We start from the raw sequence: 26,059 nt of genomic DNA, 5'->3' as shown, positions 1-26,059 counted from the left end.
GATGCTCCAGTCAATGTTTATAGGTTATGAAAAGTAACATGCAATACTATTAGCAATCCATCTGCTATGAAAACATTAATAGCTTTGGCAGCAGACAAACAGAACTATTTTCCCAAGGCTGCTGCATTCACATTTATGGATTTTTGTATGGATGATATGTTGACACCTAGGAAAGAACTAAAACAATAATTGAATCCAGTTCTGACTTTGTTAATGAATTAACAATTTATAGAATATTTTCTGAAACTTTACAATAACCTTCACAAAGTAATCAGAATTCTTGGTTTTATTTTCAGGTTCATCATAAACTGTAAATTGCCAGATAAAATGCAGGGGTATGTATTTAAGTCTAGATGAGATGCAAAAAGCTGAGACATTTCTTACAGGGCATACCCAAGTAACTGTCTTTAATTCATAAATTACAGTTTTCAATGAGGTAAACCTGTTCCTGCACTAAGTAGGTTAAAATGATGAGAATTATCCTTTAACTGTGACAGAGGAAGGGAAAAAACTCAATTGTAAACACCAGTTGATTTTGCCTCCTTGTCACAGAGTTAGTGTATTGATTTTCGAATACTTCCAAAAGATCCATCTAATTATTCGAGCGCAAGGTTTTCTTCATCAGGTGTGTTTGAAATACTGGCCTATTTTTGGCAAGGGCTTAGTTTGTAAGTAATTCATGCATGTGTGACTTGCTTTAAAAACAAGCCAATTGCAGCAAATTAGGTCATGGGTAATCTTCCCACTGAGCATGTAACGCCAACTTCCCCATTTCTTAATTGTGATGTTGGCCATTTCATCTCCAATTAAAGGGTGAATGCAAGGGCATTTATCCTGAAATTTATGTTGTATTTATATGTTTATCCACAAAGAAATGGATCCATTTGGAGATAGTACCAGACTTGACATCTGAAGCCTTTATAGCAACTCCTAAAAAATTTTGAGCAGAAGACGAAAACTCTCGTCCATTATTACAGATAATGATACAAATTTTAAGGGGGCACATAGAGCATTAAAGCTTTTGCAAAAATTAATTAGAAAACAAGATAAGCATTATTCAGGTATTTCACTTCAGAGTCTATAGTTTGGAAATTAATTCCTCCTAGATTACAGATTTTTGGTGGTTTGCAGGAAGTCACCATAAGAATGGTTTTTAGGAAGCAGGGGGTAAATCCTTTAACCACTTGCGCTAAAAAGACATACCACGCACGTCGAGATGCTTTTGTCTCACACCGCGAGCGACGTGAACACCACGTCGATAGGTATTTATCGCAAAAATGAAAATAGCATGGTGCACACGTCACCGAACAATGAGATTGTTTATTTCTCAAGTTACAGCTCTGGATTGCAAGCATAGACGCGGAGCGGCGTAAATGAGACACTTTACCACTTGTTATATTGTAGCGCACGGCACCGCAACCGTGAAGTTTAGTCATAGTGCAAGTAATTAAGTACCATCTTAAAAGAACTATGGATGCACTAAAGTCACTATTGAAAAATTTCTTACAATCATTATTCAGACAGAAAAAATTTTAAATTCTTGCCCTTTAATCCCTATGTCTAATGATATTAAAGAATTTGAAGTTTTAATGCTAGGGCATTTTCTAGTTGGCCATCCAACCTCTTCTATACCAGAACCAGAACTTACAGAAATTACTGATAATAGGTTATTCAGGTAGCAGCCCACAACAAAATGTTTTCAAATAATACAAAAGCATTGACAGATTATGTCAATCACTTGCAACATGGCAATAAATGGCAATTTCAGAAAGCCAGTTTACAAACAGGTGTAATGGCTTTTCTTAAGGATGAGAATCTGCCTCCTTGTCACTGGGACTTAGGCAGAATTAGGTAGAGACAATCCCTGATACTGATGGTAAGGTACGTGTAGCTAAAATTAAAACTGCTTCAGGAATCACTAGATCTATTTCAAAAAATATGTTTATTACCAATTTAATATTCAAGTTTCAACTGAGGTTATATTACATATATTTAGAAATAGTTTATACATTAAAAGAATTTAATAAATAATGATTGTGTGTTTTAATGAATTATATGGCCTAATTTGAAATGTTTGTATATTGTAACAGTTTTTATATCAACTCATATATTTGTTTGTATAATAATTATTTTCAAGCTTTTTAATGTTCTTAAAGTTTAGAACTGACAATTATTTAAGGGATTATCAATTTTGAAATGCTGTAAATCATCACTAAATAATTGAAATTGTTGTATCACAATTCAATACCGGCTGTAATGTTCCATCACAACTAGAATATTTTGTCTATTTGCACTGGTGTAATGACTGCAGCATCATGCAATGTCAGTGGCAAGAACCCAGTACTAACCAGTAAGTGATAAACACACACATGGTCCATACAGAGTCACTTTTCTTCTGCCCAAAGTGGCAGCTGATTGTTATAATTAAATTTTAATCCCTGCTCACTCTTTTGCCCATTTAAAAGGCATTATTATATGTTAGAGAATAAGTGCCATTAATGTTTTCCTTTTGACTTTGTTATGAATGACATTTGTTATGAATTTTTTTACATAGATAATTTTACTGAAATAATGTGTGATATTGTTATTTTCTTCTGTATAAAGTAACATGAAAAATGTAGACAAAGGATGCTCTGCCAAAAAATATAAATGCAGAGGCAAGTCTATAACTTTGAGTAAATGGCTAGGTCGCTAATTTGGCGAGATATCGCCAAGCAAGCAACGGTTTTGGTGACTAATTTATATCGCCAAACATATTAACATTTTGGTCCACCTATGCCACCATACTAAGTACCGTAATTGACCACTATATTAGTTGTAAACACATCTAGACCTTCCAGTAATTTTGAGAAGTAGAAAGTACTAGAAATATCTCAACGGCTGAACAATATAAGACTGAAGACAGCATCAGTTCTCAGTTGTTGTTAGCTATTAGCTCAGCTAGAGGTCAGAGTACTGAGATGTCTTTGATTTTTGATTTTGTCCACAGATTAGCTTTGCTCTTTAGATACCCTTTGCGTTGTGTTGTGTTTAATGTTCTTAGTAATTGGAAGTGTAACTACTGATTATACTCTGTGATACTGTTAACACTACTACGAGTAGTTCTATGGAAAGTTCCAGAACTCTGAAATGTTTCTTTTGATACAATAAATTTTATCCAACTTGATAAAATAAATTTTATAAACCTATCATCAGACCTCCATGCATTCAATCATATGAACTAATATGTACGTAACAATATACAGTCCACAACTACATGCTATTAACAGTCTCATGTACCATTGTTTTCTCAAAACACACCACACTGTTATTTGTGGAAGTCTCAGTTAATAACTTGCTTCATTACTTGATTTCTTTGGGCTGCATAGAAATATTACTCTTTTCCACAGTCTTGCTACTAACATGTGGCCTCCCTATGCTTTTGCCGTTACAAAGACAGCCTGTTTCTTTAAATTGGCAGCAGAACTTTTGAATGCTTTTGTCAGTAGGATTTTCTTTTCGAAATTGTCTACAAAATTTATGTTCAATCAGAATTACAAATACTGATTTTGCATACCACAAAATGCGAAACACCTCTTCCTGAGATGCCTCAATTATGACATAATGCAGTTTAGACAAACTCCAGCAAACCTTTAATTATACATATACAGGTATTGGTAGAGTCCTAGTTTACAGAGCAATTTCTTACTTTTTACGGAACAAATTTATTATTTATCTAAGTACATTTACAATTAAAATACCTCAAATGTGCCTCTAATGCACGATCCATATTTTTATAAAATGGCCTTGATGTGAAGTATCCACTCCAGTAATGATCATCTCTGTCAGCATACGTAAAGAAGTCACCTATTATTGATGGGAAATTGGAAGGCATATTCCGAAAATCTACACCACTATCCTCTCTTAAAGCAGAAAAATAATCTTCTAATGTGCCAAATTTTGCCTGCAACAGAAAAACGTATTTATCATAAGATGATCAATAATGCAAGGAACAAATTAATTTTTATTTATCAAATGTACATACAACCATTTATTTCAAAATAATTTTCAAAATTTTATTTTAAGAACAGAAACTTCATGAAGAAGCCAAAATGTTTAGATATCTATTTGCAACTGTGGGCATGATTTCAACATTGATGATCCAAAGCTGATTGTCAGTTAAACAGACAAAAAAAAAAAAAAAAAAAAGTTAAGTCATTTGGTAACAGGAAAAATGAAAGGGAGTTATAAAACATAGTTAAGCATATTATTAAAAAAGTTTAGATGTCAAAATACATTCAAATCAGGTAATCATAAAGGAAAAAAGTATAATGAATGACTACAACAATGCAAAAGAAGGAAGTGAGAAAGAATTCCAACATACACATTCCAAATGTTTGTTATACATTTAACTAAGTAACACGGCTTTATTACACTTTGACTGACACAGCCACTTTTATCTATTCTTGAGGTCTGTATTCGCTTTATATTTAAAATCTTGTTCTGCAGATTATTTCACTGCCTTATTTTTTATAATAATCTAAATGTCATTCTTGCGATCTTTACATTAAGAAAATGAACACCAAAGCAAAATATTGCACATAACAAGAAAATAAGTATTATGTGATTGCAGCACTTTATCACTACCAGTATAAATAACTCTGCTATGTTAGTATTACAACATTACTAGAACATAGCAGTGTGTCATTCCCAGGCACATCAAAAGAAAAAAAAAAGATTGAACATAATTTTATACTCTTGAACTTAAGGCTAAGAAAAGTTATATTTCTGTTAAAAAATATATGTGTATTCAGTGAGAAACAAAACTTTTTTAATAACTAATCGAAAGAAAATATCTTATTCAGTAACTAATGAAGATATTTAAATAACAGTTTCTAATACATATTGCAGAATTCAGTTTATCAGAAGTAAGTTATTTTACACAAATTCTTTTTAGCTTCTTTAACGTATTTAAAAGAACTTGCATGTTGCATGTCCTAAAAACTCCGAGTAATGATTTACAAAGGATTCTATAACATAAATCTTTAGAGAACTTAATGCATATAATCAAATCAATTGAAATAAGCAATGAATTTGCTGCTGACATGACAGAAATGCAGATTTAAAGTTTAGAACTTCGTGCAAAGAATTCAGCTGTTACTAAATACGATTAAGCAAGTCTTTCTTCCCAAATACATGCAATATCTGTCAATCATAAATTTTCAATGCAAGCTATGTTCATTTTTCCCAATATGGTGTGCAAATGGAATGCGAGCTGAGTTTGTTGATAACCATCAAAAGGTTAGAGAACATAATATTGCTCCTCTAAAGATGAATTAAGTTGTTTTTCTTCTGGCAGCTGCACTATTTACTCTGTATCCTTAGTGTTATACAACATCCCAAGTGCTGTGTAACATTTTGGCACGTTATAAATAATGACACAAAATATCACAACCATACTCAGTCTGTCTGACATTCACTGAAATGTAGGGCCATGCATTGTCATGATGGAAAACTAGTAATTTGTCAATTCTAGGCACTTCTCTTAGATTTCTGCTTTTAAAACTGCTATTTGGGAAGACTATTTTCTGAATTTAATGAATGATTTGGTGGTGACAATTCATAGCATATAACTCCTTTGTAGTTCCACCATGCATAAAGCAATATGTTTTGCGATGCAGCCCCCATCTGAATGTTACTAAATGAGGTGTCTTGATTTGGCCAATGATCTTTTTCATATAACATTATTATACCGGGTGTCCCGTAAATGTTGTGACAAACTTCTGATGGAGGTAGGGCACATCATAAGGATTACAAATTGCACAGGAACCCATGCCCGGAAATGTCAGGGGTAAGTGGTAGCAGAGGTAGAAAATGGGAAAGGAAACAAGAAAGTGATTAATTTGAAACATTTATTGGACATGAATAAAAATGGTGTACTGTAGCTTGAATGTTACAGCAGATGTTTGAAGTTTGCACACTCAGACGCCAAACATGCCTGACAAAGATGGACCATTCATTGCTGGACATGTTTAAACATACCGGGAGTTTATTTTTGACCGTAGCAGTTACACAGGAAAAAAAATCAAGGCTCGATAAATTGGGTGAGCATGGGGGCCAGAGACCCGTCCACCACGCCTAATCCATCGGTGCAGGATTGATCTCTTCAAATGGCTAAAAACATCCAGTCCAAAATGAGTACGCATTCCAACACATCATGTTGGAACCACATGTTGCACCTCCCATTTAGTGGAAGATCAACATTTGGTGAATCCTAAGGCAAGCCGGGAAGAACCTGCTCCAGAAAGATCAGATAATTTGCGGCATTCAACTTGGATGGTAAAAGGTACAGCCCGACTAAGCAGTCACCAACCAAACCCACCCACACATTAATTTTGAAGCATTGTTGTGCCACGTGGTGCTACACACCGTGGGGGTTTTCTTGGGCCTACAAATGCTGATTGTGGTCATCGAACACGCCATAAATATTGAATGTGGCCTCATTTGTGAACAACACTTAAGCAGGGAAATTAACTTCATGGGCACTTTCTTGCAGAACCACTGTGCGAAACACACATGTTCAGGATAGTTATCGGGAAGCAGTAACTGAACCCTTTGGAGACAAAAGGCGGGGAAGGACTTGGTGTTCAAAACCCAATGGATACAGGTATGAGACATTTTTAATTGAGATGCAATGGCACGTACATTAGTCCTTGGATTACTCTCCACCATATTCAACACATTTTCTTCCTAACAACCAAGTGAATCGATCGCGACTTGTCCTCAATTGTCCTCCCTTTTTCTTAATGACCAGTAGTCACACAAATTTTGATGCAGGCATGAAAACAAACTGTGGTGTGGTTGATGTCTGTCAAGGAAGCATTTTCAATAAATGCATGCAGCAGCTGGTCCATTACTCCCAGCTATTCGTGTCTGCAAGCTCTTCATTCGTATAGCATTCCATGCTCTTCATATGGTGCCTACCACATGAACGAGCAATCCTCATTTTCCACTAGCACTCAGTTAGTGGAAACACCTGGCAGCACTCTGTAACAGCCCCAGGCACCGCCTGTACAGTAACATTTCTGGGCATGGTTTCCTATGCAATTCTTAATCCTTATGATGTGGCCTTCCTTCCCCAGAAGTAAGTCACAACATTTACGTGACACCCTGTATAGTATCCACTTCTCATCTACAGTAATTAGCCATTTAAAAAAAGAAGCTTCTTTATTTTTTTCAGCAAAGGATTAATTGTTGAATGTAATGCTAGAAGGAATAAATGCAGTTTTTTGTCCAGGCCTGCAAATTTTGGAATATGAATAGTGAGAAATGGTTTAATATTGTTCAAATGAATCACTCCACCATACCATTTGACTAAGGATGTAAAGTTGTGGTCTCAGTCTTTTCCATACCAAAAATTTTACACAGTCCTTTAAACATAACATTCGGCCTTTGGCCAGAGTAAAGGTCAGTTTACACCTGTCAGAGCTTACGATTACTTTGACAATGTAAACGCTCACTTCGACGGAATAGAAACGTAGGGGAGATGAGTCAGCGCTTCCATTTCTACTTTGAACCTGTTGAAAAATCTATTTGAGCAGCTACTCCGAGCAGCGTTTGCAGGAACATCGTGACAATGAGTTCTATAATGTCGAGATTAAGCGATAGCCAAACCATGGCGTTTTTTAATGCATATGCATCTTTTGAAGTGTTTCAGGGAACACTTCACTGCTTCATTAAGATGTTGCATACTTCTATAATTATGTGAGCTTATATTTATTTTTTTACAAGCATCCCTACATGAGGATGCAATAAATATATGATATTATAAACTATAAAAATAAAAATGGAATTATGAAAAATATGTAGATCTGTTTTATCGGGGATATTTAAACTTCTTGCTTTGTATAAAAACATTCTGGGCTATAATTCGTTACAATTCAGCTTGGACGTGTGAGTGCAAGTACTGAAGGTGTATTAAGGTTTATACAGTCAAAAGTCGTTAATCCGGACTCGTCGGGACTTCGGCGATTCCGGATTATCGATTTTTCCGGATTATAGATCATCAGTTTAAATCTCGTAAGATAGCATGCAGAAATTCTAAAATTAAAAATATGAAACCGTAATTTATGAAATAAAGAACAATTATGATCTAAAGGGTATCAAAATTTGCAAAAAGAAAAAGCTTAATATTTATTTGTTTACTTTATTAAACATTTCTTTCAATGTAAGTTGTTTAAGTTTTGCTTCGTTTCATGTGATAATACTTTCTCTTTAATTCTATTAAACAGACATAATTTCTTGTTCAGTTACAAAGTTCCGCCGTTCAAGTCCTATAATTGCTGTGTCAAGAACACCGACTAATTTGTCAATCGAAATTTTTTTGTTTTCAATAACCTCTGTCACTTTTCTTCGCTATCGGAAGCGAATTATAATGACGAGGAACTTGTTTTAAATCATATCAAAGACGAAGCATATCGAGATGAAATACTACATTTGGTAAGGAATTATAAGCCAAATAAAATAAAAACATCTGCGCTGAAGATAAGGATAGTGCTGACAAATCAACTTCCAATTCATTACGCACCCGCCGCCGAGCAGCGTGAAATTGATAAACAGATTTCGGATTTCAAAACATACTTTCGCTTTAGATCCTTTACATATTAACAAATATATATCGGAAATTCTATTTGATATAATCGAAAGTTTAAGCTTACTTTTATAAAATTGCTCTTACAGTCTGCAAAAAATAATAAGCCGGAAGAAATGAATGAGGTGCAATTCAAAAATTAAGGAACAACGCAATCATCAACATTAACTGAAATAGATAATTATTTAGCTTATACGTCCATTATACATAAAATGTGCACGCGAAAACGCATTCTGCACTTGCGCACACTCATATGCGCAGTCGTAAAAGGTCTTACGCGCACGCGTGAACGCCTCTGCGCATGTGTCAACGCAGCGCATGCGCAGAAAGTTTTTAGTTTTGATATCCGGATTATAGATCATTCCGAATTATGGGTGTCCGAATTAACGACTTTTGACTGTATAAATTATGCTAGATGAATTCTAATCTTCTTAAACTTTTGTTTTAGCATTTTAAAAGTAAAGTATAATCACTATATTTAACCATTATTAATTTTGTTGATATCACTTTGTGTGTTGTCCGGAAACACAATTTCAGTAGGATCCAAAAGTAACAATTTGCGATAAATATCTTCCTGTTGAAACTATGTCATAATATACATATTCTTTTACCCGTGGTAATATCTGTAATGCTCCCAAGTTTTTTGCTACTTCTTATTTATTTAAGATTTTCTGAATAATTAGGTAGATATTATACAGTTTACTTCTGCCGTGTTAATGGTAGAATGGTTTGAATAAATATTCCATGTGTTAATTTTGCATTCTTCTCTAGAAATAACACAGTTCCAGTCAGAACTCTGCATAATTAATTACATGCACAGAGAGCTACTGATTCTGTGGATTCTGGATTAATAAATATATTCTTTCTAATAATAAATAATAAAACATATTATTACTTTTACATTATTTTGTAAATGATTAATTAGGTGTAAATAAACAGTTTATGCGCGTGCGCAAAGTACCTTTACGCATTCGTGTTTAATGTATAATGGACGGTATACGCTATGCTAAAATTATCTAATTCGGTTAATGTTGCAGATTGCGTTGTTCCTTAATCTTCGAATTATAATGACGCATTATTATTTTTTGCATCCGGCTTATTATTTTTTGCAGACTGTTAGAGCAATTTTATAAAAGTAAGCTTGAACTTTCGATTATGTCAAATAGAAATTTCCGATATATATTTACTATTATGTAAAGGATCTACAAAGCGAAAGTATGTTTCGAAGTCTATTAAACAGAAAGTGGAATTGCTGCAAAAAATGACCTAACCATTCCGAAATCTGTTTATTAATTTCACGCTGCTCTGGGGGGGGGGAACGCTGCGGTATGCAATGAATTGGAAGTTGATCTGTCAGCACTATCCTTATCTTCAGGGCAGATGTTTTCATTTTATTTGGCTTATAATTCCTTACTAAATGCAGCATTTCATCTTGATGTATTCCGTCTTTGATATGATTTAAATGAAATTCCTCGTCATTATAATTTGCTTCTGATAGTAAAGAAAGTGACACAGAGGTTATTGAAAACGAAAAAATTTTGATTGACAAATTAGTCGGTGTTCTTGACACAGCAATTATAGGACTTGAACGGCGGAACTTTGTAACTGAACAAGAAATTATGTCTGTTTAATAGAATTAAAGAGAAAGTATTATCACGAAGCAACTGAAACAACTTACATTGAAAGAAATATTTAATAAAGTAAACAAATAAATATTGAGCTTTTTTTTTGTAAATTTTGATATCCTTTAGATCATAATTGTTCTTTATTTCATAAATTACGGTTTCATATTTTTAATTTTATAATTTCTGCATGCCATCTTACCAGATTTAAACTGATGATCTATAATCCGGAAAAATCGATAATCTGGAATCGCCGAAGTCCCAACGAGTCCAGATTAACAACTTTTGACTGTAGTAGAAAAACTTTGTTAATTTGAATTTCAATAACCACAAATAAATAACTTCTCTCAAACTGAGTTTCTTTTAAATTCTTGTATCTGATATGCAATAACGTTTTTGTAACTTTGGACGTTCTCGTCTGAAATTGATTTAATAGTTCATTTGATACTCCTAATTCATTGCGGCAAACTACCCAGTCACGTACCCATTTCCTTTTCTTCTTTCCCCCCCTTTCCCAAGAGCAGAAATTAATTCATTTGAAACTGCTTCGCAGACTTCAAGCACTGCAGCCAAAGAACATCTATGTATGTTCAATGCATATTCTTTCCTGCAGCTGCCATGTCGGTATCCATTTCGTAAAGAAACGGACGCGAGTTGTCAGTCCACTCTTACTGGTGTAAACAATCTATCAGAGTACAGGTCCGTTCACTCGGTTCAAAACGCCCATATGAGCGGCTCTGACAGATGTAAATTGGCCTTAAATGAGAAAAGGCACTCCAAAGTAGAAAATCCAGTGGTCTACCAAAGTAGAAAATCCAGTGGTCTACCAAAGTAGAAAATCCAGTGGTCTACCAAAGTAGAAAATCCAGTGGTCTACCAAAGTAGAAAATCCAGTGGTCTACTTGAACTTCTGTAGTAATGTAAGCTATGGTCATGTATGATCAGAGAAGACATAAACATCTTGACACACACTAAAGTAATCTATGCACTCAGGATGCACTTCTTACTCTTAGGTATTTGAGGTAAAGGTCCCAAAGAAATCTTTTTAAATGGTGTTCCTACACTGTAGAGCTGTGATCTTTCTCATGCATGTGTTTGAAAATATTTGTCATGGGCATGCATCATTAGTTGCACCATTTTTACACATCTGCTTGAGCTTTGCCCAAGAAACTCACAATGTGAAGTACTATCATTACACAAAAGTGACTTCTAGCAGAGTCACTGTTAAGTTCTGACAGAACACTATAGAACCATCTTACTAGAAATGCACAATCACTTGGTATCATCTTACTAAAATACTCAAGTGTTACTGCCTGAAATTAGTGTTCTTCCCATTTGTGGTGCCCTATTAGAGATAAAATGAATCTCACAAACCTAAAACTTCTTAATTGTCAGATTAAAGAGTGCCATTTCTTGATATCTGGCTTTATGAGTTGTTATTTCTATTAATTCTACAGCTGGTCCCAATTTAGGATCCTCAGTTCTCATCTCGGATATTACATTCTGTGTTAATTTGTCTGGCCAATGAGACTTCAAAGCCATACTTTTCCTCAGCTTTCAAGTAGTGCTTGCCCTTTTCTGCTCAAGGTCTCCTTGAAAATGCACCCGTATTTCCCTGTGAAGTTCCTTTGTATATGAAATTTCGATGTTATATTTCTGTAGCTCTCCTATCAATCTAGCTACCTGGCCTTCCAGATATCTTAAATTAAGTAGCAATCCAAATCATAACATAAAAAATATATATCATAATGTCATAAACATGACAAAATGTCTATAGTTACTCACTGCTCTCTTTCAACCATACAGGAGCTTTTATTTTTTTAATCTAGATTCCTTTTCACTATTTAATACCCATCTATATTCTATTAGCAAAATTAAGCTCAATCAAAAACTTAAGAATTTAAAAAATATATAAATAACATCTGGAAATACTTTGCAAATTTGTAAATGTGAAAAAAGCCACATCGCAAGAATGATGACACAGAGTATATTGTAAATCTTAGCTCGTACAATTTAGGGAAACTGTGCTGCTCACAGAAACTTCCAGTCTTGCTTCTGTTAAACTTCAGCTGTAATTTCACAAGCAAAATTCAAAGAAATTTTATTTGAATTTCGTTCATTTTATGATAAAACAGGAAAGCAAACCTTGAATATGTTTTGCATAATGCAAAAACATGTGCAGCCAGAAATTTAAGGCTTCATATTGATGCGGCTGGGGGGGAGTGTACGACAATCCTGTAATATTATCAACAATAGTTCTGTTTTTTCCCCCCTTGTGTCAAACAGAGACAGTTTAATTAAAATAAATCAGCAAAATATATAAAAATAAAATATGATACAAAAGTTAAGTCTTTCAAACAATTACATATACAAGCATAAAATCTGTCACTTTATATGCAGAATGTGTTTCAATACCCATATTTGCAACATATTTACAAGCCAGCCCTTCACATGCAATATGATGAGTTAGCTCGCAAATATGCTATTCACATCTCATTTTCTAAATTGCGAGTATTTTCTGTTTAACTTAAAAATTCAGCTATTCATTTTAAACTTATAGAGTAAACTTATCTGTATTAATTATATTTCTTGCTAGTCAAAAGTGAATTCTATAATTATTCAACTATTTTATTTTGCAAGCCCTTGCATTAGTTTTTAATAAAAAGCAAATAAAAAACTATGGCAATAAAAATACCAGATTATTAATATAATAATTGCACATGAATTTTTACTGTAAATTGTTAAAAATGTACTTTCAAAAATAAATGAGTTAAACATTTTTAAATACACTACATATTATCTATAAAATTATAAAATAATTTATATCAAATTTCCCATATTAAATTTTATAACATACTAAAAAATTTTAGTCTTGAATAAACATGTATTGATCTATTTTCTGTACAAAAATCATAATAACATAAAATGGAACTTGAATACCCAAATTTTGCAACTACAATTCAATGTATATTTTAGAAACTTCATTCAAACTGCCTGTCAAAGTTGCTTGATTATTTATATTGGACTTTTATTGCTATTCTATGCTTTTTTTAATATCTTTTTCTTCAGTCAAAAAGCTGTTTTAACAATAATGCTATTTTATAGTTGCAGACTTTAACAAAACTGATAGTTTAAATGCTAAATCATCTGCTAATTTAGATCATATAATTCTTATATATACACCTTTAAATGAAGTTAATTTTTTATTGTTACAATTAAAAACTTTAAAATGCAAAAACTGGAATGTGTATTCTTTGAATTAGATCTAAAGAAATTGGAAATTTTTGGTCCTACATAACAAAATGTGCAAAATTAAAACCTTCCATACCTGGTATACATGATAAATAAAATTGGCACAAAAGAAAATTAAAATTTTCTGCATATCGTATCTAATTTTTCATGATATTTTATTGTACCAAAAAAATAAGATCATGCAACGTCACATTTTAGGTAGTTTATTCAATATTTTGCATTTGCTATGGCTAATAATAAGAAAAAACAAAAGCAATACATACACAAAGATAAAATGGAAAAATTGGCTGAATTACACTGAAATATAACACAGTATTTTAAGAGGTTAAGCTGAAATAAAAGGCAAAATGTACACTTTAGATCAGTGGCTCCCGAACTTTTTCACTCATGGACCCCTTTTTATAGCTAAAACTTGCTCAAAGATCCCTCCCCCCCCCCGAATGAAAAAGCTACATAAATGTATAGTATAAAAATTACAAATTTAAAAAAAAAAAAATTGTTGAAGAAGTATTTATTGAAATTATAACTTTTGTTTATAATAAAATTTTTAAAAAATAATGACTTGGATGAATTTGATGAAATGTTATGAGATTGTTTATTGTCGGGCTCAATATTTGTAAGTACCAACCGCAAATCCCCACGAGCACAAATTTCTAATCATCGTTCTTTCTTTTTTTTTTTTTGTGATGAGGTTCATAACGGTACTGAATCCTCATACTACCAAATAGGAAGACGGGAAAGCAGTCAACAACATCTGTACAATAACCCAGAATGCAGGATATGAAATTGGAAACTATTTTTGTAACCAGAATTTGTGGTATCCTTGTTCAAACATTTGCTTAAGTTCCTCATTTGTGGATATATCAATAAGCTGCTACTGTATTAGTATGGATTCATCTGAATTTGTTGACACACAGAAAAGTTCAACATCCAGTCAGGAACATCCAAGTGAAGAATGTATTAATATCTTTGGTTCAGGTCTGCATGAAGAGCTGTTAGGTGTTGACAGTAAGCAAGCAAATCTTCATCTCTATTTCGCAATTTTCGAAGATTTAGAAACTCAAAATCCCAAGTTTTGTTTGTATATAAAACGTTTTGCAACAAATGTGGATATCATACTTTTAGTTTTCATTAAATTTAATTGGACACTTTATAGTTTCAAATTCGTTTCATTAAATTTATCAAATAAAATAGTCGTATAGGCTATGTCATTTTTTGAGTTAATTATCAGTCATATAGGCTATGTCAATTTTGAGTTAATTATCTGAATCAAAGAGCGCATAAAATCAATTTAAACAAGTACTTTTAGATAACTAACGTACTTCTGTGCAAAGCAGTAAACGATTATAGTCTTCGTCATTTTCCAAACAAAGTTGAGCAAATAATCTCTCATTGAATGCATTCCTTTTGATTTTATTAACTGCTCTAACGACATAATCTAGAGATCCATTCAAACGTTCACTAAGATTTTTTTGCGATCAAATGATATCAATGAATGACACAATGTATCCAAAATACATTTGGTACAGCTTGTTTCAAGTATGGCAGAAAGCCTCATTATCTTCCTACCATTGCTGGAGATCCATCAGTAGCAACAGAAATATTAGTCAAGGGTATAGCTTTTACATCGAAAAATTTTTCACCTTTTGTATCAGTTTCCAAACATTTAGCAAATAACAATTCTTGGCAAAATTTTTCTTCTTTTACAAATCTTACATAAGCTAAAAGTAAAGTTTTGTTTCCTGGTAAAGTGGACTTGTCAAACTGTATAGAAAATTCAGATGTTTTTAAGTACTCACACAAAGAATTTTCTATGCACTGAGCCATTTCGTCAATCTTTCTTTGTACTGTCTTATTATTACTCAGTGAAATTCTTTTTATAATGCCAAAAGCTGGTTTAGGCAGCACGGTGCATATTACCTCACTTACAGCAGGTAAAGTAAGTTCTTCACCAACAGAGTACGGCTTTCCAGACTTTGCAATCAATAAAATGTTACAAGAAGCAAATCAGTCCATTGTCATGTTATTACAATGACGGCGTTTTCAAATATTTTTCTTGTACTGTTTCGAAAAATGTTAAATCCTTATCTTTTTTGTCCCTATGGAATTTTATTAAATGTTCCTTAAGCTTAGAATGTTTCACTAACTCATTTGACATAGTTTTATTAGATAGAAGACACACAGAAGTACTATTTCCTGGTGATAAAATAAAGACATATACTGTATTATCGCATTTTTTCTTTGGTTCACTCCCACTGTTATCTGTTAAAAAGGGGCAAATAAGGATATAAGAAAATTTGTATATCAAATGTTTTATTTGCAACAAACCACTGTTAATTGTTATTAACTTTTTTCAATGAAATGCTGCAGTAAAAAAACTTAACGATCTTTCCTAAGTTTTTAATTTAAAAAATGTTAAGGAACTAACTATACTGAAAAATGTGATACATAATTTTTTTAAAAGAGATCAATTTTTTTCAAATACACTTATGTAACAAAAGTATACTATCTGCGTACCACTGGGAAAATTTGTTTATACACTTCGTATCAGCATAACACAGAACTAAATTGTTGACTGAATGTATGACTCTTATAGTTTATGTTTATATTGTAGACAAGTTAGTGCATGTAGCAGTGTTATTGCATTCCTGTATAAACCTGCTTCCAACCGTCTATCTCACACCGCACCATGCTTGTTATTAACTTAAGTAGCTGGTGCCATCTAGAACTATTAAACCATAGGCATGTGTTAGTGGATATTTTTTTAATCTTTGCTTCTGAGGGATTATCTCAGTTTATTTTAAATGCTATTTCGTTATTATTTTGTTGTTAGTGTGTTGATGGAAATTTAAAGTTTAAATTTATTGCAGTAAACTGAACAATAACTAAGTTTTAGTAATAATATTAAAACAAGTTACACACACTACTGTTACTACAAGTGACAAATCAGTGGAAATAAGTATTGTCAATGTTCATTCACAAAAGGCGTTACATAATGCTCAGTACTTAAGTAACAGACTGTATTTTAAGCACCCACCTATATTTATATTTTACTCAGGATGTAAATATTGCTATTTTATTTATTGTTATTTATTTAAATTTCCATAATAATAGAAATGGATAACAATTTTATTATTTTATATTAAACCTTGCACGGACCCCCTGACGTTGTTCAGGGACCCCCCCCCAAATCAATTTTAATTTTCCATGGACACCCTGAATGATACCAGGGACCCCTGGGGGTTCGTAGGAACCATTTTGGGAACCACTGCTTTAGATGATTAGCTAATGCCAGGTATGCTGCCCAGCACAATAATTTTTAACATTTTTGAAGAGTGTATTGAAAATCGTGAATGTGAACGAGAGAAAATGACAGTAGTCAAGTGCGACAGTATTCTTATAGCAACTCAACAGCTACAAATTAAATTTCTCTGCACTGAATTATACACAGCAACATTCATCTAATGTTGCTAACTAAATCTGCATACTGCCAGTATACTTCCTCGAAAATTAAGCCTGCATTTTTAAGAAATGGCAGATATATACCATATTTGTCGGCAAACAAGACAACCAGCCTATAAGACACTCCCCCTTTTTATACACATTTTTTAAAGAAAATACTTCATTACTGATCATTATAATGATTTTACAGTATTTAAAATATTGTAATATTGTAAGTAATACAAATGCAAAGATACAATGTATCTGGGAAAGAACTCTTTTTAATCTTCATCAAAATCCAGATGCTCATCTCCAGAGCTAAATGAAGAGACACTTGAAATCTCTTCTAAATCAGCCAAGTCCTCCTACAACAAATTGTCCTCTGTACCATCCAGTGCATTACTAATACACACTTCTTAAATGATTCACGGTCTATGTCTTCACTGTCTCTGTTTTCACAGCATCCCATGAAGCTTTGACCCATTCACAAACTTGCGAAATGCTAGCCTTTACCTTCTTCATGATGGTGTAACCTCAAAATTTGAAGACTGCATCCAACTGTTCCACTTCTCCTTCATAAATCCCTTAAATTGTTTACTAATGCAGACACCTAAAGGTTGAAGCTGACTAGTTAGGCTTCCTCGAATTACAGTTAACTGAACTTTCAGTTCTGAGTTTATATTTTACATTTGTTCTGTGAGAACGAAACTGACCCCATACTAATAGGACAAGTTTCTTCAACAGTCTGCCAGGGCACCTGGACTAAAATTTATCTATCTATAACTTCATTCCTCCTTGATCCATCCAGCCTTTTGCATGAACATGTATAAACACTCCTTTAGGAAATTTTTCTTTGGATAGTGTCTTCCTTTTAAAAATGAATAGTGGGGGCAATTTTGACCAATCAACACAGCAGGATAAAACAACCATGTAGTGAGTATTTTTGTGCCCAGAATTTTAATAGTAACATTTTAATAGTACCTTTGCAATCTACAGTCTTGTTTAAGGGCATATCAAAAGTCAGAGGAACCTCGTCCATGTTTCCTATTTGTGCAAGTTCACAATTTTCTCGTTTTTGTACATTAATGATGAATCGATGAAATTCGGTAATTTTTCCTTCATATTCATCTGGCATCTTTTGATACATTTTTGTTTTAGTCCACATACATAGCTGGTTTCTTTTCATGAATCTTGAACACCATGATGTTGATTCAGTAAAATCAGCAATCTCTCTTACCAGTCACTATTGCTTTCGCTTGATGAATTATCATTTTTGTAGAGACTGAAAATCCAGCTTTTGTGTGTTCTAAATTCCAAGCAGTCAGGTCTGCCTCAAGTTCAGACCATTGTCAGTTCCCCTTCATAGGTTATGTTTACTGCGAGTTGCTTTTTTTAGATCTTCTTTCTGATTCCGCCAAGTTCTTATCTTTTTCTCAATTGGGGTTGGCCTGAAATGCCTCTCTGCAGCCGTTTCCATGTTCTTTAGCATATGCAATCACACATAGCTTATATGCTATGTTACAGCAATGCCAATGTTGTTTTTGAGCCATAACTTGCCAACAAACTTAAGAAAACTGAACAGTAGAAATTTCACACACTTTAAAGTCATTCACAAAAATTGCAAAGTTTAAACAAACAAAGCTGTGATTGTCGATGACAGCGCATGTGCATCCACTGAACTCTATGTAACTGTAATATTCCCACACTCCACAAGGAAACAAGGGGGGAAAAATCGCATAAATCCGAATAGAGGAAATTTCCAGAAATGAATGTAATAAAAAACTGAGTATCATCGTATAAGATAGACCCCATTTTTCAGACATATTTTCAAAGAAAAACAGTGAATCTTATACGCCGACAAGTATGGTATATATGTGTGTGTATCAAAGTAATTTTATTTTCCAATTTTTTATGCATGAATTGTTATTTCTTTGCAAACAATGATTCAGATATTTTTTTAATATGTTTTACTCTAATATCTGAAAGAACTTTGCACTAAATGTGATATGATAATTGATGGCAATGATCAATGAAAATCTTTAAATATAACAGAATAATAAAAAAGTAGAAAAGAAGGAAAAGTGAAAATGGATATTTTGAAATTGAAACAATTAGTGAAAAATTCACAAAAAAAATATAATCTGATTTGAGAAAAACTTTAGCTTACCTCAGCATACCAATCTTCTCTGCTGTTTATATAATCAAAAATCTTTTGATAGTTATTGAATTGTTGGTCCCATTCATATGCTTTATCATAGCGGAAATCATCTCCAAGCTGAATCATCACAACATTTGTACGGAACAACTGAGACTTTTTCCTATACTGGTCTAGCAAAATCCATGCTCTATTCAAATATAAACTATTTCAGAATCCAGCTCTTACTATACAACAACTCTTTACTATACAATAAATTAACAAACAAATATCTTAATTACTTGCATATTTCCCTTTTTTAAAACTAATTTTATCATATGAAAATCGGGAGAGGAAAATTATGCAAATAATTTCATTTCCGAAGGGTGTGGCTAAAGTTTTCATAAAACATATATGAAAAGTATTCATAGATAAATTACTGGTAAACATCACGATATTATTTAATCAAAATAAACCTACACCGTAATAAGTTTGGTGTTTTATTTGGTTTATGTGGTTACGGGAAAGCCTCGAGGGCTATCTGAAGGGTAGGGATGCCTTCGTCGAGGACTTAGTAAGGTAAGCTGGCTCTTTGTAATAATAATACACTGCAGTATTAACATTATTATATAATAATAATAATGCAGTATTAACATAATAATATCTAATAAGTTATTTCCATTTCTTGTGCCCTGTATCTAAATCCCACCCCACTCTTACTGTTGTCCATTGCTACTCTTTAGGCCTCAAATCATTTAGTGCTACTGCAAACAATGCCTACACCATTTGGTGCAGCTTGTAAGTCATTGAAACCTCACAGTTCAATCTGCCTTGTCACATGCAATGAACTTCAGAACCATCAAGACAATTAGACATCCCATTTTCCTGAAGTTCTTCACTATTGTTGGTCTATCCTTCAGAGCTTATGCATTCAAAATCCATTTGAGCAAGGTCAATCAATCAGTAAGATGAAAATAGTCACTGCATGAACCAATCCACATAAAAATTTTAGGAAGCTCACTTCCTAAACACCTTGAAGAAGGAAGAAATTATGTGAATAATTTTTAAAAGAATTTTTTTCAGAACCTTGTGCTGTAAAGCTACGGGGGTCACAAGCGAGTAAATATGGTAATTATTATATGGAAGAAAGTATAAATGCGCAACATTTCCGAAGACAATGACCTTATAATAAAACGGCAATATGTGAAATAATTTTCTGCAATTAAGCTAATTTTGGCCAGTAGATTGCAAAGAAATTATAAATATATTTGTTTGATTTGCACAATGTCAACAGTTTAAAAATTAACTGTGCACAAGAATCATTTACCCCTTTGACAGAAAGCAGACTTTGCCTTTTAGACACTAATGCAATAGTGTCTGGTCTATGCACCACAAAGCCCTAAAGTTTCTGTGTGTTCCTCTGGTCACTCAGGGAAGATAAAGTAAAAAACTGAATGAAACTAAAAATAAGTCATGGAAAATTAGAAATTACTTTCTGAACATGGAAATTCACCAATTTGTAACTTATCTTCTCCAGCAGATAATGCTTTTGAGATCTAGGAACTGCAGATTCAATTAGCTTATCTCTCATCTTTGATGCTTCAAGAATTACTGAAATCCACTTAAAGCTTCTTGAAACATCCATCCCAATATAAATAAAGATGCCTAGTCAATTTGGAATCGCTTCACACTAAATGTTCAATCGACGAAGGAACATGTATTTGCATGTTCAATACATGTACTGATAAACTTTCAATAAATTGCACTAAATTTAATATCTATTATATTCTAGCAATGAGATAACTCAATTATTATCTTTTGGATTATTAATATTCATTTTTAAAAAGAAATTTTATTTATTATTTCTATCAAAGTTTACAAGCCCTCGGCCACACATTTTCTGTTTGATTATGCCTAAGCTTCTCCTCAAATAACTGATATCAATTCCTCCTTTTTAAATATTATTTCTGTTGAATTAGATGCATTGCATGAAGTAGCTTGTTGAATAAATTAAACATCCCACCTAATAGCATTTTAAATCCAATTAAATATTCATAATCATATAACATCAAACACTGAGTGGTTATGATATCAAACATACAACCATATCAAACACACCTGTATCATTACTCCACTGCTGAAAAACTATTTTAGATTTTGGGCTTAAATCCTGGAAATAACACCTATAGCCAACAAAATCCATTCAATCAAACAGTTTCTTCCCTCTTATCTCAACATATTATTGTGGTTTTCAGGTTTATTGTTTCTTCAGAAGCAGGGGAAAGGTGTAAGTTCACTGCTTCTGCAAGAGATTAAAGAAATGCTCCTGAAGAAAAGGGACACTGCCAATCAGGCTTGAAACTGATAAGTTTATGCAAAAAATTTAAACGTATATATTTTCTTAAGTTTAATTTTAAATTTTACATTGTGTATTTCCCCAACATTTTAGGAAAATCCTTCTTTTAGACAAATGTTTTACCAACAGACTACTAAAGAAATTTCCTAGGTATTCTGCTAACAAAACATTTGTCTAAAAGAAGGATCTAATTATGCTGAGAAAGACATCAATTACAGTTTCTTGGCCACGGCATCATCTGTGTTTCAATCTCTACCAGAAGAGGTGTTCAATGCAAAGGAGAAAACAAAACCTGGTGTGAAAATCACTATTGATTTAAAATACACCTGGAATTCAGCAGACTCTTCCATAATAAAGTTACTATATCATAGGAGTTCTCAAAAAGAATTAGCAAATATGATACATTTTCACTTAAAGCAAGAGTTCAAATGAATGAAAAAGTTGACTGATTTTTAAGTTTTATTCATTCAAAGCAGTAGATACATAACCTAAACTTTCAAACAAAAAAAAAGTTTGTTGAAAACAGAAGTGACAGCAAAGAAGATGGCTGGCTGGTTAATTGATTACAAAAAAGCACACAAAGTCTCCACTGAATGGAAGGAATTGTTCCAAGGAAAACTCTCTAAAGGAAACCAGTTCACACTGACGATATTCGCACAGAAGACCATGAAAAACTCACATAGTTAGAATGTTCACAGAGTAGAAAGACAATCCAGGTAGAATTATCAGCTTTTTGTGATTTAACCCATTAGCCGCTGGTGTTGCGTTGACGGTCAAAATAAATGCGTATAAAAATATAACTACCTAAGATATTTTATACCAGCAGGTGATTTTGTGTAGGGAATATTATGAAGATTATTTGTGTAAAAAAATATTTGCCCTTCAACAATCATTTTATTTATAATAATTAATCTCATACTTTAAGCAAAATTTTCGACCGGGTATTTTTGCTGAAAATATTTAACGACAGAATCGCCATCTTTATGAGTGATCTATTTTCAGTCAAGGTCACCCTTTATCAGAACATTACATCAGTCAGATGTTTATATCTGTGTTGGGAAGGAAGGGAAAACAAGTGTTGCGTTGACGCAACGTCAGCAGGAAACGGGTAGTCAATCTCCTTTTTCACTCATTCCTTTCAATGTTCTGGTTGTTTAAAAATGCCTAGAATGAGGTATCTTACATTAGCAGAGCCATTTCAAATATTTTTTGATGAAGAAACAGATGATGATAATGTTAATAATGACCAGAATGAAACTGGTATTGTTGTTGTTCCCCCAGAAATTGCAGAGGCTAGTAACAAAGAAGAAAGGAATGGCAATGTTTTAAATAATGATAGTGATATTTTACCAAATGATACTGGTGGGGAAGTTGAAATTCACGTAAGAAGTAAGTTTTAGCCATCTAAAAGCAGTTATAGTCATACTAAAAAGTTTAAAAAGCAGAAGACTGAAATCTTGAAGTGGATAAAAAAGGAACTGTTAGTTATGTCTCAGGAAGAACATGAAGAAAGAGATAGAAGAGAAATTATAAAAGACAAAACACAAGGTAAAACACAAGGTAAACAGATTTTCGATTTTCTTTTTGGTTTAGACATTTACTCTCTTCTCACTGAACATACAAATATATACCCAAAAAAAAAAAAAAAAAAAAAAAAAAGCTTAGAATTTATTGCATCCTGAAGCCTATTTATTGGAATATTACTGCTTACAGGATATCATTCTTTACCTCAAGAAAAAATATATTGGTCTTTTGATAAAGACATTTCTGTTCCTGTTGTACGAGAATCGATATCGCGTTTGCAGTACAGGAATATGAAGCAGAATTTGGATTTGACAATAGTCAAATTGACAATACTGATAAATTATATGAGGTGAGACCGTATCTAAACTTACTAAATATCACCACTTTTTACTACTGGAAATATAAAGTCTCTTTTAGATTTCAGACACGAGAATGCATTATTCCTTTTGCAAACTCCTATTGAGAGTGTAGAATTAGACAGAAATAGATCAGCAACAGGAAGACCTAGTAAATTCAGCATTCAAAAATTATTGCATGGAGATGGTAGACATTTTATCGTAAAGTTCGTTGATAACAGAAGACTTTATTGTAAAGAGTATCATAGCCAGACTGTTTACAGATGCAAAGTATGTAATGTAGCTTTACATCATGATTGTAATCAAGCTCTTCATGCTTGAATCTTTCAGTTGAAATAATCTGTATTTGTAAAAGAAATACAATGTATATTTTAATATTAAATTAATTACAAGTAAAGTGACTTGTAGATTTATAAAACGTTATACAGCTAAAAAGTAATCCTGCGCTCCACTCAAAAGAAACATCACACGAGTACAATCCTACTCACTAAACATCCATAGTCTTATTCCGCTGACGTTGTCCGAACGCAACACTCACTTTTTCCACAGGTAAGAGCATTTTTTTAACTTTCAATGTAAATTTATGTTATAAATGCTTAATTTAATATTTGTTATTATTTTCATGAGAAAAGAAACATTCCTTGTAGTGTTGGCAGTTAATGAGTTAAGCTACTCAGCAATGAAACCCCCCCTTTTTTTTTTTTATTGCTTTAGCTACCAGGAGCAGAGATTTGAGAACTGATTTAAAAGGTACAAGATTAGATCGATAAATTGTCAAATACCTCCCCCCAATTTTTTATTTTTTTCTTTAAATTGGTTTGCTAAAATGTGAAATGCTTGAACTAGCAAATAATGCATAGCACTGGACATCAGTAAGATTTTCTAAAATAAAACTTACACACTTCATGATCATAAAATTGTAATCACTTTAAAAGTCAGCTTCAGCAGTAAGAAATAAATTTGTATATCAAGAGTCAGATACAAGAAACTGAAACAAGAAACTTAAAAAATCCCAATTGTGTAGGGTTGTTGAAAATTCGGTAAAAAGGCTTCAACTGATACTGAAGCAGCTGAACAAACAATTGGCAACAATATTCAGAGTCACAGTAAGAACAGGAAGCAAGGTTGCCATAGACCTAATACTGATGAAATTCAAAACAGCATTAGGATGAATACAATTATTTGTAAAACAGATTTCTAATAAGATGAATAAAAAATTTTCTTTTCAAGAAACATTGCAATTAATTGAAACTTTGTATTCAATATCATTAAAACAGAAAATGTTTTACCTTTGAAGCAATTTTTCAGACACACATATTTCTAAACAAAGAATCAAATAATTTCTAAAAGAGTAAATGTCTCTAAAAGAGTAAAGGAACTGTTTTTTCATTGAATTGACTCATAAATCAAAATAAACTCTAAAAAGAACTTAAAAATAATAAAACTCTGAAATTAAAACTAATGCATATAAATCAAAGATGACATGTTTATTCTCTCTCTTTTGAATTCTAAATGTAATCAACAACTCCCTTGGGCAATACATTGCTGTTGCCACAAAATATCTTTAACATGAAAAATTATTATTGTGCATTTATAGCATGGAGCATTAACATTTACCAGCATCATTACCTAAAGCTCAATAAATTAATATTAATCTCTTACCTCTAACTTCCTATATTATTCTAAAACTTTAATTGAAATGGTTCCAAATTCTTTTGTAAATGCTATAACTGCATTATTTGAATTAATCCAAACATTTAGTTAACATAAACTATGATTTGGCAAATAATTATCTTCCTCTCACTATTCCTTTCCTTAGAAAAAGTGCACTGCATAAATCAAAATGTGATGATTCCCTTCAGGTTTAAAATTTGAAAAATTGTGAAGATATTTAGTTAAATTGTTTCAAATTATCTTTCATAATTGTAAATTTTAGAAATACGATAAAACTGTGTATAATATCTCAAAACTAACAAAACCTATGTCTGATGAGTTGATTTTTGAGGACTCTAGTACAATTACTGAATTGAATAAAATCACAGATATATCAAAATATGATTGCAACATACAGTACAAAATATGAGAACTGCTTCAATGATACCAGAAATTTCCAGATTTTACATCATCAGTTAAAATCTAGTAAGATGACGTAGAAATTATAAAATGAATGACGCTGACACAGCAATGGAAAACTTCTGCCATATCATTACTAATTAATTTTTCTTCACATTTCCTCATAAATTCCATTAACTGGAAAATTTCACCTTTTGCTTGTGATATCCCAAAACCTTCAAATTCATGGCTATCATCATCACCATGAAATATGGCAGTTGGCCATAAATTAAGCTACACACTTTTTAAAATTGCACAGTTACTTCTTTAAATGCCTGAGGTAGTGTATAAATAATAGGGGGACCGAAAAGTAACGTCACTTTCTTACATTAAATTCAAACGAATAGATTTTTAACAAGTTTTTATTTTTAATCAATAATATAATCACCCTCATTATCAACAACCTTTTGCCATCTAATGTGCAGATTTTCAATCCCGGACCGATAAAAATCAATTGGTTTTTGAGTAAAATAACCCATGAGGACATTTTGGACATCATCCAAATTTTCAAATTTTTGCCACTAAGAAAATGTTGTAGGGATTTGAATAAATGGAAATCTAATGCTGCGATATCAGCCGAGTATGGTGGATAAGTATGGCAGTACCTCCCACCCAAATTCATTAATTTTTTCC

The 26,059-nt window shown here is 32.5% G+C and overlaps 1 protein-coding gene across 1 annotated transcript in view; it reads right to left on the bottom strand.

Annotated features, from left to right (window-relative positions):
• LOC118200216 (alpha-mannosidase 2x-like) overlaps positions 1 to 26,059 on the bottom strand; it is a 171,032-nt gene that overhangs the window by 107,124 nt on the left and 37,849 nt on the right. The window contains exons 8-9 of the mRNA XM_035372157.2: positions 19,112 to 19,289; positions 3,741 to 3,943 (exon numbers count right to left, since the gene is read on the bottom strand). Of these exons, the coding sequence (XP_035228048.1) occupies positions 3,741 to 3,943; positions 19,112 to 19,289 (381 nt within the window). The remainder of the gene's footprint in view (positions 1 to 3,740; positions 3,944 to 19,111; positions 19,290 to 26,059) is intronic.

This window comes from Stegodyphus dumicola, chromosome X2 (assembly GCF_044657685.1).
Source record: "Stegodyphus dumicola isolate Sdum_Otavi_A_Nest chromosome X2, ASM4465768v1".
Classification (NCBI taxonomy): Eukaryota; Metazoa; Arthropoda; class Arachnida; order Araneae; family Eresidae; genus Stegodyphus; species Stegodyphus dumicola.
The sequence above is the reverse complement of the archived record's forward strand: the minus strand, read 5'-3'. Positions and strand labels throughout refer to the sequence as shown.